Source organism: Pongo abelii, chromosome 19 (genome assembly GCF_028885655.2).
Source record: "Pongo abelii isolate AG06213 chromosome 19, NHGRI_mPonAbe1-v2.0_pri, whole genome shotgun sequence".
Classification (NCBI taxonomy): Eukaryota; Metazoa; Chordata; class Mammalia; order Primates; family Hominidae; genus Pongo; species Pongo abelii.
In genome coordinates this window covers 44,760,709-44,776,920 of record NC_072004.2, presented here as the reverse complement: position 1 = coordinate 44,776,920, position 16,212 = coordinate 44,760,709, and the positions used below count along the sequence as shown (strand labels likewise).

The window sequence follows — 16,212 nt, the reverse complement described above, 5'->3', positions numbered from 1 at the left end:
AGCCGCCAGGATGAGGTGGCACCCAAGACGCGGCTGAGCTCGCCCAGGGTGGGCAGCAGTAGCCGGAGGAAGCCACCGCGGCTGGCCAGCACCAGCGTACCGGGCTGGGGGGGGGTGGGGGCGGGGCAGCCACCTAGTGCGGACCACCGCGGCCCGGAGGGCCGTCAACAAAGTGGTGTATGATGACCACCAGAGCGAGGAGGAAGAGGAGGAGAACGGCGATGACGAGGAGACCCAGGAGTCTGAGGACAACTAGGAGGATGACGTGGAGGAGGACGACGATGACTCCGATTATCCGGAGGAGCTGGAAGATGACCACGAGGACGCCAGTTACTCCACGGAAAGCAGCTTCAGCAGCTCTCCAGGTACCCACCCAGCGCAGTTGCTGCAGACTTATTCCCCACCTCCTCTCCCCTCCCCCCTTTCTCACTTATATGCTGTGCATCCCGCTCCGATCTCCCGCCAACCCCACCGACCCCTAAACAGAGGGGAAATGGGAGGGCACATTAAGTGGCAAAAAACTAGATTTATAAGAGGAAAGCAGCACATTGTTCAAAATGGAGATTGCATTGTTGCAGTTTGCAGGCCACACTGGCTTGCTCCCCGTCCCCCCAACCCCCTTTTTTTCTCCTCAAAATTTGTGCCAGTGCAGTGTCTCCACCGGGCAGGATTGAAACTTGGGCAAGCACATATCCATTGCATTCATTTTTCTCCCCTTGTTTTGGTGTGGTTTTCTGGAATGAAAGAAGCCTCTTGTTTTGCAAACCTCTTTGCATTTCTAATGTGTTTCCTTTCGGATTTTCATTATATATCTGTTCCTTAAAAGGGAATTAAGGATTTGGACAGATTGTGGCACAGAAACACACAGAAAAACATGCCTGTGTTCACATCCCTAGCTGTGGCTTTTAAATTGTGTTAAGGAAATGGATCATTTGGTTTAGTAGGGGAACCTTACCTGGTCCTGTTTGTTTTTATTCTTCGAGTGCTGACGGGCCTGTGCAACAGTTGCTGGTAAATGGCTGATTAAAAAGCAAAGCAGAAAGCCAAACAAGATCCAACCAAATTCGGCAATTCATCCGATTCAAAATTGTTTTGGTTATTTCTAGTTTTTGGCAGCGATGAATAAAGCTGCCCCAAATATTTCCATCATGTTTTTTGTATGAACACAATACTTGTTTCTCTTGAGTAAATACCTAGGAGTATGATTTCTGGGTTGTATTTTTATAAGAAACTGCCAAAACTGTTTTCCAAAGTAGCTGTACCATTTTTCATTCTTACCTGCAAATGTGTGAAGAGTTCCGGTTGCCCTGTATCCTCCCTAGCACTTGATATTGTCAGTTTTTGTTGTTGTTGTTGTTTTTAGCCACCTTAATAAGTATATGGTGGTAGCTCCTTGTGGTTTTAATTTGCTTGTCCCTAATGACTAATGGTTCTGAGCCTCTTTTTATGTGCATCTTTTTATTTGCCATCTGTATATCATTGTTTATGGAAAAATACTAAAATCTTTTTTTTTTTTTTTTTTTGAGATAAGAGTCTTGCTCTGTTGCCCAGGCTGGAGAGCAGTGGCACAGTCACCACTCACTGCAGCCTCCACCTTCTGGGCTCAAGCCATCCTCCCACCTGTCAGTCTCCCAAGTAGCTGGGATTGCTTGCAAGTGCGCACCACCGTACCTAGCTAGTTTTTTGTTTGTTTGTTTGTTTTAAATAGAGTTGGGGTTTTGATATGTTGCCCAGACTGATTTCGAATCCTGGGCTCAAGCGATCTGCCTGCCTCGGCCTCCCAAAGTGCTGAGATTACAGGCATGAGCCGCCATGCCTGGCCAAGATACCAAAATCTTTATTTAAGATGTTTAATTGGGTTGCTTTCTTTATTGTTATTCTTCTTTTATTTTATTTTTTTAAGACAGAGTCTCGCTCTTTCACCCACGCTGGAGTGCAGTGGCATGACCTCGGCTCACTGCAGCCTGTCATTCCCCTCGACCTTGGGCTCAAGGTGATCCTCCCACCTCAGCCTCCCAAGTAGTTGGGACCACAGGTGCATGCCACCACCATGTGTGGCTAATTTTTGTATTTTTAATAGAGATGGGGTTTTGCTATGTTACCCAGGCTGGTCTTGAACTCCTGAACTCAAGCAATCTGCCTGCCTTGGCCTCCCAAAGTGCTGGGATTACAGGCATGAGCCACCATGCCTGGCCAATTTCTTATTATTGGGTAGTAAGAGTTCTTTATATATTTTGGATATAAGTGCTTTGTTAGGTTGTGTGATGTTCATATATTTTCTCCCCATCTGTGCCTTGTGTTTCATTGTCTTAGCAGTGTCTTTTTCCCAGAGCATAAGTTTTAAATTTTGATGAAGTCTGATTTACCACATTTTTTCTTTTACAGATTTGGTGTTCATCTAACAACTCTGCCTAACCCAGATCTTGCCAGACTTTTTCTGTAAAAGGTCAGATAGTAAATATTCAGCCTTGCTGTCCCTGTTGCAGCTCTGCCACTGTAGCAATGAAAGCAGTCATAGACAATATGTAAGTGAATGAGAATAGCTGTTCCCATAAAACTTTATGAACACTGCAGTTTGAATTTCACATAATTTACAAATTATCAATTATATTGTTATTCTTTTGATTATTACAAAAATGGGTAGTGGATTGGCTATGGTTTGCTGATTCCTGGCCTGACCAACCCAAGTTCACAAAGATTTTCCTCTCTGATTTTGTTATGCTCATTGTTGTTCCACACCTTCTTTTTTCACTGTTTCCTTAAGGTAGAGTGTACATATTTATAAGGGTACATGTAATATTTTGATAGATTCATACAATGCATAATGATCAAATCAGGTTAATTAGGGTATCCATCATCTCAGATGTTTATCCTTTTTTTGTGTTGGGAAGATAACAAATGTTCTAGCTATTTTAAAATATACACTAAGTTATTGTTGACTGTAGTTACCCTACTGTGCAAACAAAAACTAAAACTTATTCCTTCTATCTGACTGAGCTTTTATGCCCATGAATCAACTTGTCTTCATCCCTACCTGCTTCCCAGCCCCCAGTAACCATCATTCTACTGCCTATCTCCATGAAATCAACTTCTTAATCTCTCACATATGAATGAGAATATGCGGTACTTGTCTTTCTGTCCTTGGCCTATTTCACTTAACATAATGTCCTCCAGTTCTATCCATGTTGCTGCAAACAGGTTTTATTTTCCAAACCTCCAGCTTTATAGATGAAGGATTTCACCTTTTTTTTTTTTTTTTTTTTGAGATGGAGTCTTGCTCTGTCACCTAGGCTGGAGTGCAGTGGCACAATCTTGGCTCACTGCAACCTCCGCCTCCTGGGTTCAAGCGATTCTCCTGCCTCAGCCTCCCAAGTAGCTGGGACTACAGGCACCCACCACCATGTCCGGCTGAGTTTTGTATTTTTGGTAGAGACGGGGTTTCACTATGTTAGCCAGTCAGTTCTCGAACCCCTGACCTCGTGATCTGCCCGCCTCAGCCTCCCAAAGTGCTGGGATTACAGGTGTGAGCCACCACACCGGGCCCGGATTTCACTTTTTTAATGGCTGAATAATATCCTATCGTGCATATATACCTCATTTTCTTTGATTTTTCTTTCTTTCTTTCTTTTCAAGTAGAGATGAGGTCTCACTATATTGCCTAGGCTGGTCTTGAACTTTAGGGCTCAAGCAATCCTCCTGCCTTGGCCTCCCAAAATGCTGGGATTCCAGGCTAAACTATTGTGCTCCTTTATTCATTTTTTTTTTTTAAGACAGAATCTTGCTCTGTTGCCCAGGCTGGAGTGCAGTGGCACGATCTTGGCTCACTGCAGCCTCCACCTCCCGTGTTGAAATGATTCTCATGCCTCAGCCTCCCAGGTAGCTGGGATTACAGGCGCCCACCACCACGCCCAGCTAATTTTGGATTTTTAGTAGAGATGGGGTTTCATCATGTTGGCCAGGCTGGTCTCAAACTCCTGACCTCAGGTGATTCACCTGCCTCGGCCTCCCAAAGTGCTGGGATTACAGGTATGAGCCACCACGCCCAGCCCCTTTGTGCACTTTTTAAAACATATCTTAGAATTTGTGATATATATTTTATTTTCATTTTCGTTTGGTTCACAATATAGTAAAATTTCTATTATGACTTACTCTTTGACCAATGATTTGTTTTAAAACATAATTTTCAAACATTTAGGGATTTCCCAGATATCTGTTGTTGGTTTCTAATTTAATTCCATTATGGTTAGAGAACATACTTGGTATGATGAATTAAAAAAAAAATTTAGAGGTTTGTATATGGCCTGAAACCTTTTTTAGGTGAATGTTCAGTTTGTAATAGGAAAGATGTGTTCTGCTGCCGTTAGGTAAAGTGTTTCATAAATAATAATTAGGTCAAGTTGGTTGATCGTGTTAAGGTCTTCTGTATCCTTGCTGATTTCCTGTCTGCTTGTTCTAGTGATTACTGAGAAAGGAGTGTTGAAGTCTACAACGATTGTTATGGGTTTGTTCTCTTTCTCCTTGAAATTCTGTTTATGCGTCCTGTATTTTGAGGCCCTGTTATTAGATGCAGAAACATTTACAGTTTTGTCCTCTTGATGATTATTTGACCCCTTTATCATTCTGAAATAATCTTTATTTCTGGTAATAATCATTATACTAAAAACCATTATTTGGCCAGGCATGGTGGCTCATGCCTGTAATCCCAGCACTTTGGGAGGCCAAGATGGGTGGATCACCTGAGGTCAGGAGTTCGAGACCAGACCGGCCATCATGGTGAAACCCCATCTCTACTAAATGTAGAAAAACAGGCTGGCGTGGTGGCACACTTCTATAGTCCCAGCTACTCAGAAGGTTGAGGCAAGAGAATCACTTGAATCCAAGAGGTGGATATTGCAGTGAGCTGAGATCACACCACTGCATCCCTGCCTGGGAAGCAGAGCAAGACTCCATCTCTAAATAAATATACATACATACATACATACATACATACATACATACATACATACAGGCCGGGTATGGTGCCTCACACCTGTAATCCCAGCACTTTGGGAGGCTGAGGTGGGTGAATCACCTGAGGTGAGGAGTTCCAGACCAACCTGGCTAAGATGGTGAAACCCCGTCCCTACTAAAAATACAAAAATTAGACAGGCGCGATGGCGGGCACCTGTAATCCCAACTACTTGGGAGGCTGAGGCAGGAGTATTGCTTGAAGCTGGGAGGCAGAGGTTTTAGTGAGCCGAGATCATGCCATTGCACTCTAGCCTGGGTAACAGGGCAAGACCCTGTCTCAAAAACAGACAGACAAACAAACAAAAAACCATTATTTAATACTAATATAAAATTAGTGTTTTATGTTAGTGATATAATACTGTTTTTGACTAGTGTTAGGATGACATCTTTCTCTACCCTTTTGCTTTTAATCTATATATCATGATACTCGTTTAGTTTTCAATTTGTAAAAATAGAGATGGGGTTTCACCATGTTGCCCAGGCTGGTCTTGAATTCCTGGGCTCAAGCCACCTGCCCACCTCAGCCTCCCAAAATGCTGGGATTATAGGTGTGAGCCACCATACCTGGCCACATCATTATATTTTCAAATGGTTTCTTGTTTTTTTATTTTTCTTTTAAATGTAATCTGACAGCGTCTTTTAGTTAATATGTTTTGGAACATTTACATTTAATATGATTGATAATGACTGGATTTAGGTTTCCTATTTTATTATTTGCTTTCTGATTATCTCTTTTTTGGGGGGTTTCTTCTGTTTCTTTTTTCTGCCTACTTTTGGATTAATTGAATATTTTTTAGTGCTATGTTTTATTAAATGGCTTTTGGTCATATCTGTGCTATGTTTTTGCTGTAGGAATTACAAAATATATACCTAACCTACCTACTTAGAGTTAGCCTTTTACATCTAAATAAAACGTAAAAATATTGCAACCATATAGGTTTCTTTATTCTAGTCCCCCTCCCTTATAATTGTATATATGTTTCTGTGTGTGTATGTGTGTATATATCTATATACACTTTCAATGTATGTAGATACATAGATATGTATCTATATTTTCAATGTATATCTACATGCATACATTGTATATGTATGTAGACATATATCCACATACATTGAAAGATATATATCTACATACATATACAATGCATGTATGATACCTTTGGCCACTACATCCTTCTTAAATTGCCTGTTGCCACTCATGACCCAATTTCCTTGACCTGTTTTTCCTCCTTCAAACATCTCTCTTACATGTGATAGTCCTCAGCATTTAGTTACCTCAACTTTCCCCTAATTATCACTTGACTCAATTACCACCAAAATATCAATGACTTCTAGATCCATTTTCCTACCTAGACCTCTCTTCTAAACTCGAGTTACGTATTTCCAACTGCCCATGTTGTCCCCGATAAACTCTATATTGTAGGAAATAAAAAGAAAGGAGTTATAAAAGTTTAGGTTCAAAGCAAAATTTAAAAACTCATAAATGAGACAAAGATTTAGTGATGATAAAGGCTATGGTCCACAATGAAGATATAAAAGCAATGAACCTTTCTGTAAAACATGTATGTGATAGAGCCGGTCCCCAACTTTAAGCCTTTCAGCGATTCAAGTAACTGCAGAACATCTTTAAAGTACTGAGAGAAATGTCAGTCCAGAATTCTATATCCAGCAAAAATACCCTTCAACAATTAAGGCAAAAAGAAAAAGAAAAAAGACATTTCAGATGAAGAAAATCTAAGAGAATGTGTTGTCAGAAGTTCTGCTCTAAAATAAATGTATAAGAAGGTCTTTAGGCCAAAGGAAAATTATACCAGTGGTAATACTAGAACTTCAGAGATAAAGAAAGAGCAGCAGAAATGGTATCTGGGAAAATTTTAAAATACAAATGGTTGTTTCTCCTCTTACACTCTTTAAAATATGTATAGTGGTTGAAAGCACAAGTTAAAACACTGGTGAGACTTCCAATATATGTATATAGATAGATAGATAGATAGATAGATAGATAGATACCTATATCTATATACATGTAGAGGTAATAATGGTAGCTATTTTATGGAGCTGATCTGAGGATAAAATAAGATAATGCACTTTAAAGTGCTCAGCACAGTGTCTGGCAAATAGCACTCTATAGGCCAGGCATGGTGTCTCACACCTGTAATCTCAGCACTTTGGGAGGCCTAGGTGGGTGGATCACTTGAGGTCAGAAATTTGAGACCAGCTTGGCCAACATGGTGAGACCCTATCTCTACTAAAAATATAAAAATTAGCCAGGTGTGGTGGTGGCCTCCTGTAATCCCAGCTACTTGGGAGTGAGGCAGGCGAGTGGCTTGAACCTAGGAGGTGGAGGTCGCAGTGAGCCAAGATTGTGCCACTGCACTCCAGCCTGGGCGACAGAGCAAGACTGTCTCAAAAAAAAGAAAGCACCTATAAAAGCTAGCTGGTGATTTTTATATTATTACTGACACAGAAGACAGGGATTGGGGGCAAATGGAATGTACTCAAAGAGCACAGCCTTGTTCAGTAATAACGTTAATACCAGATTGGGACACTATTCCACATCAAAAGGTGAATCCTTGTATGCCATTCATGGTTTATAGATGTGTAATAGCAGATTAAATAATTAGATTTTATTAGTTCTGGAGTATTAACTTCTGCTGGAAATGAACTTCCCCCTTCCCTATACCAATACTGAGTGAGGCCTCTTTTCTCAGATACCAATTAGAAATAAGGGGACAATGTTACACTTTTTCCTTCTAGAAACATACATTATATAGAGAGTTGTCTTTTGAAGTCTAGAAGTCTGAAAACACTGTAATTTTTTTTTTTAGAATACAATAAATGTAGGGGTCAACTCTGAAAAGCCTACAATGGTTTCTGGGATTTAATCTTGGCATGACTTTACCCCTGCATCTCTGCCCTCAGTGGGTACTTTTGTTTATGGGTGTCATTGGTTGAACAAATATTGTTTTAGTTACTACAATAACTAAAACATGATCTGTGCTCTAAAGGAGTCAAAAATGAGCCAGGGGGGCATGAGTAATTGCCTGTAATATAATTGTGCTCACGCTGTCACGGAGAACTGTACAAAGTGTCAGAAGCACAGCGCCAGGAGGCACAGCAAAGGGTAGTAGAGGTGACATTTGAGCCCGGCCTTGAAAACCGTCTAGGATTTCTCAGAATTTCAGCCAAGTAAGGTAATTTCTATCTAAAATATATAGGCAAACTTTTTATTTAAAATATGAGAAATTAATTAAATAACAGATTATGACCACAATGCAGATTTAAAACCCAAGGCATGATGAGTGCCGTTGACCAGTTCATTCAAACAGTTCAGAGAACATCCATGTAGATCCTTCTTGTATTACAGAATACAAAGGAGCGGAAAATTTTGCCTCAGTAACTGCCAGGTCATTCTAATTAAAGTACCTATACATTGTAATATAATTCCTCCATTAAGGTAATAACCGATCAGGTGGTCCAGAGTCTGTGTCATTCAGTCAAGAAATTCACTCCTGTAACCTAGGGCTGTGCTGGAAATTCATTGACAAATTTTGGTCTTTGGTTCTCCGTTTTTCTTCAGAATTCATGCAGACCACTTGACTTCCTTAGCATTTTCTTTTGTAGGCGTATATTAATGTCTGTGGTTAAGCTTCGGCTTCCGTTTGCATCAATCCTGTTGTAATCATGCCTCCTGAGGCATCTTTTTGCTTCCCTTGCATGAGTTTCCAAAATCCTACTTTCTACTTGGTAAGGGGAGTATCCATTTTCTTTAAAGCAGTGGTTTCCAAACTGGCCTGCACATCACAATTATTTGGGGAGAAGGATAAAAATACAGACTACTGAGCTTCACCTGGGATTCTGTAAATTTGGGTTGCATTTGAGATTACTTTTAACAATTTACCAGATGATTTTTGCTGCACCTCCACTTCAGTTTTAGGAAGGACTGTTTCAAGGCAACTTTTCAAACTTTCATCACCACAGAAATCACCTGAAGATTGTGAGAAACTGCAGATCCTAATTTAGTAGGCCTGGGTTTAGGCCTGAGATTCTGAATTTCTCTCAGATGTGATAATATCAATCCCTTGTTGAGTAGCAAGGTTGTTTTTTGTTTTGTTCTTTTTTTTCTAGGATCTTCATGACATTCAATGAGTAGCAAAGTTTGAAGATAACTTCTGGAATTTCATCTAATGTGTACTCATCTGGATCTTAGGGGAAATAATCTATCAGGTTATAGGGAAGGAGGACCTTTAATAACCAAGCTAAATGTGTGGGTTGTTTACCTCTCCCTCTTATGCAAAGGTATCCCTTGCACACACTGAAAACTTCTTAGACCAAAAGCATTATAGCTCTACTTTGCCTTGAAGGAAGTTGTATTATCTGTAGAGCATGTGGGCCATTTTCTCCCAATAAAATGTTCAAATGTTCTCTCTCTCTCTGAAGCTTTGTTCATTGTATCTGGTGAAATTTTGGTTCTCAGGGAGTAGACACCTAGCCATGCTTCTAACGTGAAGTGTCTACTAGCCCATGGTCTCTATTTTGGATTTGAACTTACTTCGACCCCCAACCTGATGCCTTACCATTTAGTCATATTGTGATTGAACATTTTTGTGTCCACATTTTTTATTTCTTATGTTATTATTCCTTAGTTCTTATCTGTAAGATCATAAAGTCCTTTGAACCAAACACAGTTGATATTTCATACATATGTTAAAAACTGAGCTGTGAGACCGGACATGGTGACCCACGCCTAAAATCTCAGCAATTTGGGAGGCCAAGACGGAAGGATCACTTCAAGCTAGGAGTTCGAGACCAGCCTGGGCAACAAAGCAGGACCATGTCTCTAAAAAAGAGAATTAGCTGGGCACAGGGGAGTAGTCCCAGCTACTCTGGAGGCTGAGGCAGGAAGATCACTTGAGCCCAGGAATTCCAGGCTGCAGTGAGCTATGCTAGTGCCACTGCACTTCAGCCTGGGTGACAGAGTGAGACCCAGTCTCAAAAAAAAAAAAAAAAAGGAAGCATATGATAAGGACACTTCCAGGAAAATGTTCTTATTTTCTGCTTTTAGAAACCAAAAGAATGTCTCATTGTGGGGTGCTATCATTATATTCAGGAAGTTTTAGAATGAAGAAGATTCTGAACTGATACTTGCTAACTTTATTTCAGAAAGTGGTAAAATAGCTGTGGAGTACAGACCCAGTGGAGAGACTGTAGATGTCAGATGGGAAGAACTACAGTTTAATTCAAGTATGTGGAGATAAAAACTCAAAGGTAACAGGGCCAGGCACAGTGGCTCACACCTGTAATGCCAGTGCTTTGGGAGGCCAAGGTGGGTGGATCACCTAAGGTTGGGAGTTCAAGACCAGCCTGACCAACATGGGGGAAACAGTGGTGCATGCATCCCAGCTACTCTGGAAGCTGAGGCAGGAGAATCGCTTGAACCAAGGAGGTGGAGGTTGTGGTGAGCCAAGATCATGCCATTGCACTCCAGCCTGGGCGACAAGAGCAAAACTCCATCTCAGAAAACAAAACTCAAGGGTCGGATAACATAGCCAGTGTAACCATAATTCAAAACAAGCAGCAGAATTTGGAGGATAATTTGTTTCATTCTGAGGAAAATGTGAAACTCTGAAACTGCTTTTTGAGTGCAGGATATTTCTGGGGCTTTCCTAAAGTCTTGACTCTTGGCTCTGACCCCTTATTTGAAGTTTGGAAAGCAGAACTGAGTACTGTATTACTACAGCTGTGGACACAGGAGAGGGGTTAGTCTCTCCTGGCCCCAGGAGTAAGGGATGCTGGGCTGCTTGAACACAGGCCTTCTTAGAACTCCCTTCAAACAGGATACCAGAGATGTGGGGGGAATGTAACTGGCCTTAAGACTGATTGTGCTACGGCTTTCAAAAACTATAATGCCTTTCAAATATGGCTTATTGCTTGGATCTCATTATCTCCCGTATACCTTGGGTGGACTATTTTGCTGAAGATCTTTCTATCAATCATTTACAATCACGTGCTGCAAAATGAGGTTTCGGTCAACAATAGACCACATATATGATGGTGGTTCCATAGGAGTATAAAGGAGCTATCCCTACACAGGCAGGTACCATTTTTATCTTTGTTGTTGTTGTTGTTGTTGTTATGGAGTCTCACTCTGTGGCCCAGGCTGGAGTGCAATGGCACGATCTCAGCTCACTGCAACCTCTACCTCCTGGGTTCAAGTGATTCTCCTACCTCAGCCTCCTGAGTAGCTGGGATTATAGGCACGTGCCACCATACTTAGCTGATTTTTGTATTTTTAGGAGAGACTGTTCTTCACCATGTTGGCCAGACTGGTCTCGAACTCCTGACCTCAGGTGATCCACCCACCTCTGCATCCCAAAGTGCTGGGATTACAGGTGTGAGCCGCTGCGCCTGGGCCCCATTTTTATCTTTTATACAGTATTTTAACTGTACCTTTTCCATGTTTACATACACAAATACCTGCCATTGTGTTACAGTTGCCTTTAATATTCAGTACAGTAACATACAGTACAGGCTTGTAGCCTAGGCTATACCGTATATCCTAGGTATGCTGTAGGCTACACCACCTAGGTTTGTGTAAGTATACACTATGATGTTAGCACAGTGGTGAAATCACCTGACACATTTCTCAAGCTCTTCACATGGCAAGCAATGCATGACTGCATATGAAAGCTCTTAAATAGGGATTAAGTTTCTAAATTAATCTCAAAAGAAAACAGTAATCATTTACTATTTATGGATTTTTTTTAAAAAAAGGAGCAAAAGTTTCATTTCAATGGGAACTTAATTTGGGGCTGGAGTGTTTTATTTAACTTTCACTCCAAAGTTGCAAAGTGTTTTGAAGTTTTTCCCTGTAAAATAATTATTTTAATTCAATTTAAATAAAACCCACCAAGGAAACCTCCAGCTTTAAGAAGTCTAGCTTCCTGTGAAATGTGAGAGGAAGTTAGCACTGATTTCAGAAATCTGATTATAACAATAGATCCATCCCTAAATGAGGCGAATCTTGGAATCCCTTCAATTTTACTTTATTTTTTTGAGACGGAGTTTCTCTCTTGTTGCCCAGGCTGGAGGGCAATGTTGCGATCTCGGCTCCCTGCAACCTCTGCCTCCCAGATTCAAGCGATTCTCCTGCTTGAGCCTCCTGAGTAGCTGGGATTACAGGCATGCACCACCACGCCTGGCTAATTTTGTATTTTTAGTAGAGACGGAGTTTCAGCATGTTGATCAGGCTGGTCTGGAACTTCTGACCTCAGTGATCCACCCACCTCGGCCTCCCAGAGTTGTGGGATTATGGGTGTGAGCCACTGTGCACAGCCCCCCTTCAATTTTAAAACCATCACTATGCACCCTGTGCCTGTGCTAGGCACTGGAACAAGATGAAGTGCCTTCTTGGAGTTTACATGCTGATAATTGTGCCAGACAGTAATAAAATAGGTAAGGGCTGTGGGGGAAGTCAGCTGGGTTCTAGTTATAGTAGCATTTCAGGAAATTATTTAACATGCTGACTTTAACAACCTAAGCCTCTTCTCCATGTGTGCACACAGGGTAGATCTCTGAAGGGTGGCGCTGTAACTTCTAGGATAATGGCTGTTTTGAGTTAAGGCAGGATGACAGTTCAGCCTCCTGCCAGGCTAGTGCAAAGGGCTCTTCCCTCGGTTTAAAACCTTCTCTCCCAGACTGAATTGCCTACCCCCAACACCCCTCCTACAGAAAATTTGGAGTCCTTGCTTATTCCCTGGCAGATCCTACCTAATAGGGTGGTGAATTAATTATCAAACATGCAACAGTTTAGCGAAAATGGCAACATTTTGGAATAAATGACTGTAACGTGCATCCTGCCTGCCACCCTAACTGGCGCCCATTTTGCAGGTCAGTTGCTCTCCCCGGAAGGAAGAGTATTCTCGGATTTCACCTCGGAGGAGGAAGAATTCAGGCTGCCAGAACTGGACTAGAACTTCTGAAGATCCCAAGGCGAGGTCCTGTGACTTCCTTGGGAAGCTCTGCCGTGCCCCCACCCCACCCCACAACAGCAGGCCACTGGAGTCCTGGGACCACCCCGGTCTGCGGCCCAAATCTTTCCTCACTAAGGGGAGGGGAGGGGTGTTCCGGCCGGGCGGGGTGGGAAGGGGTGCTTGGGTGGGATTATGACATAAGATTGCCCTGTTAACACGGAGCAGATCTGGACCCGAGCCTAATAAAAGTGGCATAAATAAAGGTGTCATAAAGACAGGGCGGGGCGCACGCTTATAAGGGGCATGAGCATCTCAGAGGTGATTTTTTTTTAATTTCTTTATTATTATTATTATTATTATTATTATTATACTTTACGTTTTATGGTACATGTGCGCAATGTGCAGGTAAGTTACACATGTATACATGTGCCATGCTGGTGCGCTGCACCCACCAACTCGTCATCTAGCATTAGGTATATCTCCCAATGCTATCCCTCCCCCCTCCCCCCACCCCACAACAGTCCCCGAAGTGTGATGTTCCCCTTCCTGTGTCCATGTGTTCTCATTGTTCAATTCCCACCTATGAGTGAGAATATGCAGTGTTTGGTTTTTTGTTCTTGCGATAGTTTACTGAGAATGATGATTTCCAATTTCATCCATGTCCCTACAAAGGACATGAACTCATCATTTTTTATGGCTGCATAGTATTCCATGGTGTATATGTGCCACATTTTCTTAATCCAGTCTCTCATTGTTGGACATTTGGGTTGGTTCCAAGTCTTTGCTATTGTGAATAATGCTGCAATAAACATACGTGTGCATGTGTCTTTATAGCAGCATGATTTATAGTCCTTTGGGTATATACCCAGTAATGGGATGGCTGGGTTGAATGGAATTTCTAGTTCTAGATCCCTGAGGAATTGCCACACTGACTTCCACAAGGGTTGAACTAGTTTACAGTCCCACCAACAGTGTAAAAGTGTTCCTATTTCTCCACATCCTCTCCAGCACCTGTTGTTTCCTGACTTTTTAATGATTGCCATTCTAACTGGTGTGAGATGGTATCTCATTGTGGTTTTGATTTGCATTTCTCTGATGGCCAGTGATGGTGAGCATTTTTTCATGTGTTTTTTGGCTGCATAAATGTCTTCTTTTGAGAAATGTCTGTTCATGTCCTTCGCCCACTTTTTGATGGGGTTGTTTGTTTTTTTCTTGTAAATTTGTTGGAGTTCATTGTAGATTCTGGATATTAGCCCTTTGTCAGATGAGTAGGTTGCGAAAATTTTCTCCCATTTTGTAGGTTGCCTGTTCACTCTGATGGTAGTTTCTTTTGCTGTGCAGAAGCTCTTTAGTTTAATTAGATCCCATGTGTCAATTTTGGCTTTTGTTGCCATTGCTTTTGGTGTTTTAGACATGAAGTCCTTGCCCATGCCTATGTCCTGAATGGTAATGCCTAGGTTTTCTTCTAGGGTTTTTATGGTTTTAGGTCTAACATTTAAGTCTTTAATCCATCTTGAATTGATTTTTGTATAAGGTGTAAGGAAGGGATCCAGTTTCAGCTTTCTACATATGGCTAGCCAGTTTTCCCAGCACCATTTATTAAATAGGGAATCCTTTTCCCAATTCTTGTTTTTCTCAGGTTTGTCAAAGATCAGATAGTTGTAGATATGTGGCATTATTTCTGATGGCTCTGTTCTGTTCCATTGATCTATATCTCTGTTTTGGTACCAGTACCATGCTGTTTCGGTTACTATAGCCTTGTAGTATAGTTTGAAGTCAGGTAGTGTGATGCCTCCAGCTTTGTTCTTTTGGCTTAGGATTGACTTGGCGATGCGGGCTCTTTTTTGGCTCCATATGAACTTTAAAGTAGTTTTTTCCAATTCTGTGAAGAAAGTCATCGGTAGCTTGATGGGGATGGCGCTGAATCTGTAAATTACCTTGGGAAGGATGGCCATTTTCACGATATTGATTCTTCCTACCCATGAGCATGGAATGTTCTTCCATTTGTTTGTGTCCTCTTTTATTTCCTTGAGCAGTGGTTTGTAGTTCTCCTTGAAGAGGTCCTTCACATCCCTTGTAAGTTGGATTCCTAGGTATTTTATTCTCTTTGAAGCAATTGTGAATGGGAGTTCACTCATGATTTGGCTCTCTGTTTGTGTGTTATTGATGTAGAAGAATGCTTGTGATTTTTGTACATTGATTTTGTATCCTGAGACTTTGCTGAAGTTGCTTATCAGCTTAAGGAGATTTTGGGCTGAGACAATGGGGTTTTCTACATATACAATCATGTCATCTGCAAACAGGGACAATTTGACTTCCTCTTTTCCTAATTGAATACCCTTTATTTCCTTCTCCTGCCTAATTGCCCTGGCCAGAACTTCCAACACTATGTTGAATAGAAGTGGTGAGAGAGGGCATCCCTGTCTTGTGCCAGTTTTCAAAGGGAATGCTTCCAGTTTTTGCCCATTCAGTATGATATTGGCTGTGGGTTTGTCATAGATAGCTCTTATTATTTTGAGATACGTCCCATCAATACCTAATTTATTGAGAGTTTTTAGCATGAAGGGTTGTTTTATTGAGAGTTTTTAGCATGAATTTATTGAGAGTTTTTAGCATGAAGAGTTTTTAGCATGGCTCTCGTTGAGTGCATAGCACCAGCGTGTGTCATGTCTTGGCTGCGTTTCTGGGGCCCATGACCCCTCCTTACGTGGCAACTGTTGTGTCTACTAGTCAAGGAGGCTCAGCCTCTGGTGTGGGTCAAGGACCCGCTCCAGCTGACCTCTAAACCCCTGGGGCCACCTGAGCCCTGGTCTTCCTGCTCCTCCCATCTCCCGTGGGAATCTCCCCATGCACCTGCTCCCCCAGCAGCCCCGGGGGACTTTGATTACCTGGGGCCCTCTGCTTCTTCGCAGATGTCATCCCTGCCCCAGGAACCGACTGAAAATTTGGCTCCATTCCTGAACACGGATTCAGCTGGAGAGCTGCCCCTGGGGCCAGAGCAGTTCTTGGCTGCACATCAGTATTTAAATGACAAGCTGACTCCGCAAGAAAGGCTCCCAGAGGTGGTTCCACTGCTGGACCGGGATCAGAACCGGGCCCTAGTTCAGCTTCCTCGCCTCAAAAGTAAGGTTCAAACTGCAGATCTAGATCGGGCTGCAGGTCATCAGGCAGATGAAATACTTGTTTCACTAGACAGTAAGGTTTCAAAACCAACCAAATTTGTTGTTTC

The 16,212-nt window shown here is 41.9% G+C and overlaps 1 protein-coding gene and 1 long non-coding RNA gene across 2 annotated transcripts in view; both read left to right on the top strand.

Moving 5' to 3' along the window:
* On the top strand, positions 1–10,160 carry LOC134760482 (uncharacterized). Its single transcript, XR_010137956.1, has 3 exons — positions 1–365; positions 2,386–2,525; positions 9,139–10,160. It is a non-coding gene; the product is annotated as an uncharacterized LOC134760482 (long non-coding RNA).
* Positions 10,161–14,564: 4,404 nt separating this feature from the next.
* Positions 14,565–16,212, top strand: part of LOC129047427 (leucine-rich repeat-containing protein 37A3-like) — a 31,379-nt gene continuing 29,731 nt past the window's right edge. The window contains 1 exon segment of the mRNA XM_063718087.1: positions 14,565–16,211. Coding sequence (XP_063574157.1) covers positions 15,614–16,211 — 598 coding nt within the window. The 5' untranslated portion in view covers positions 14,565–15,613.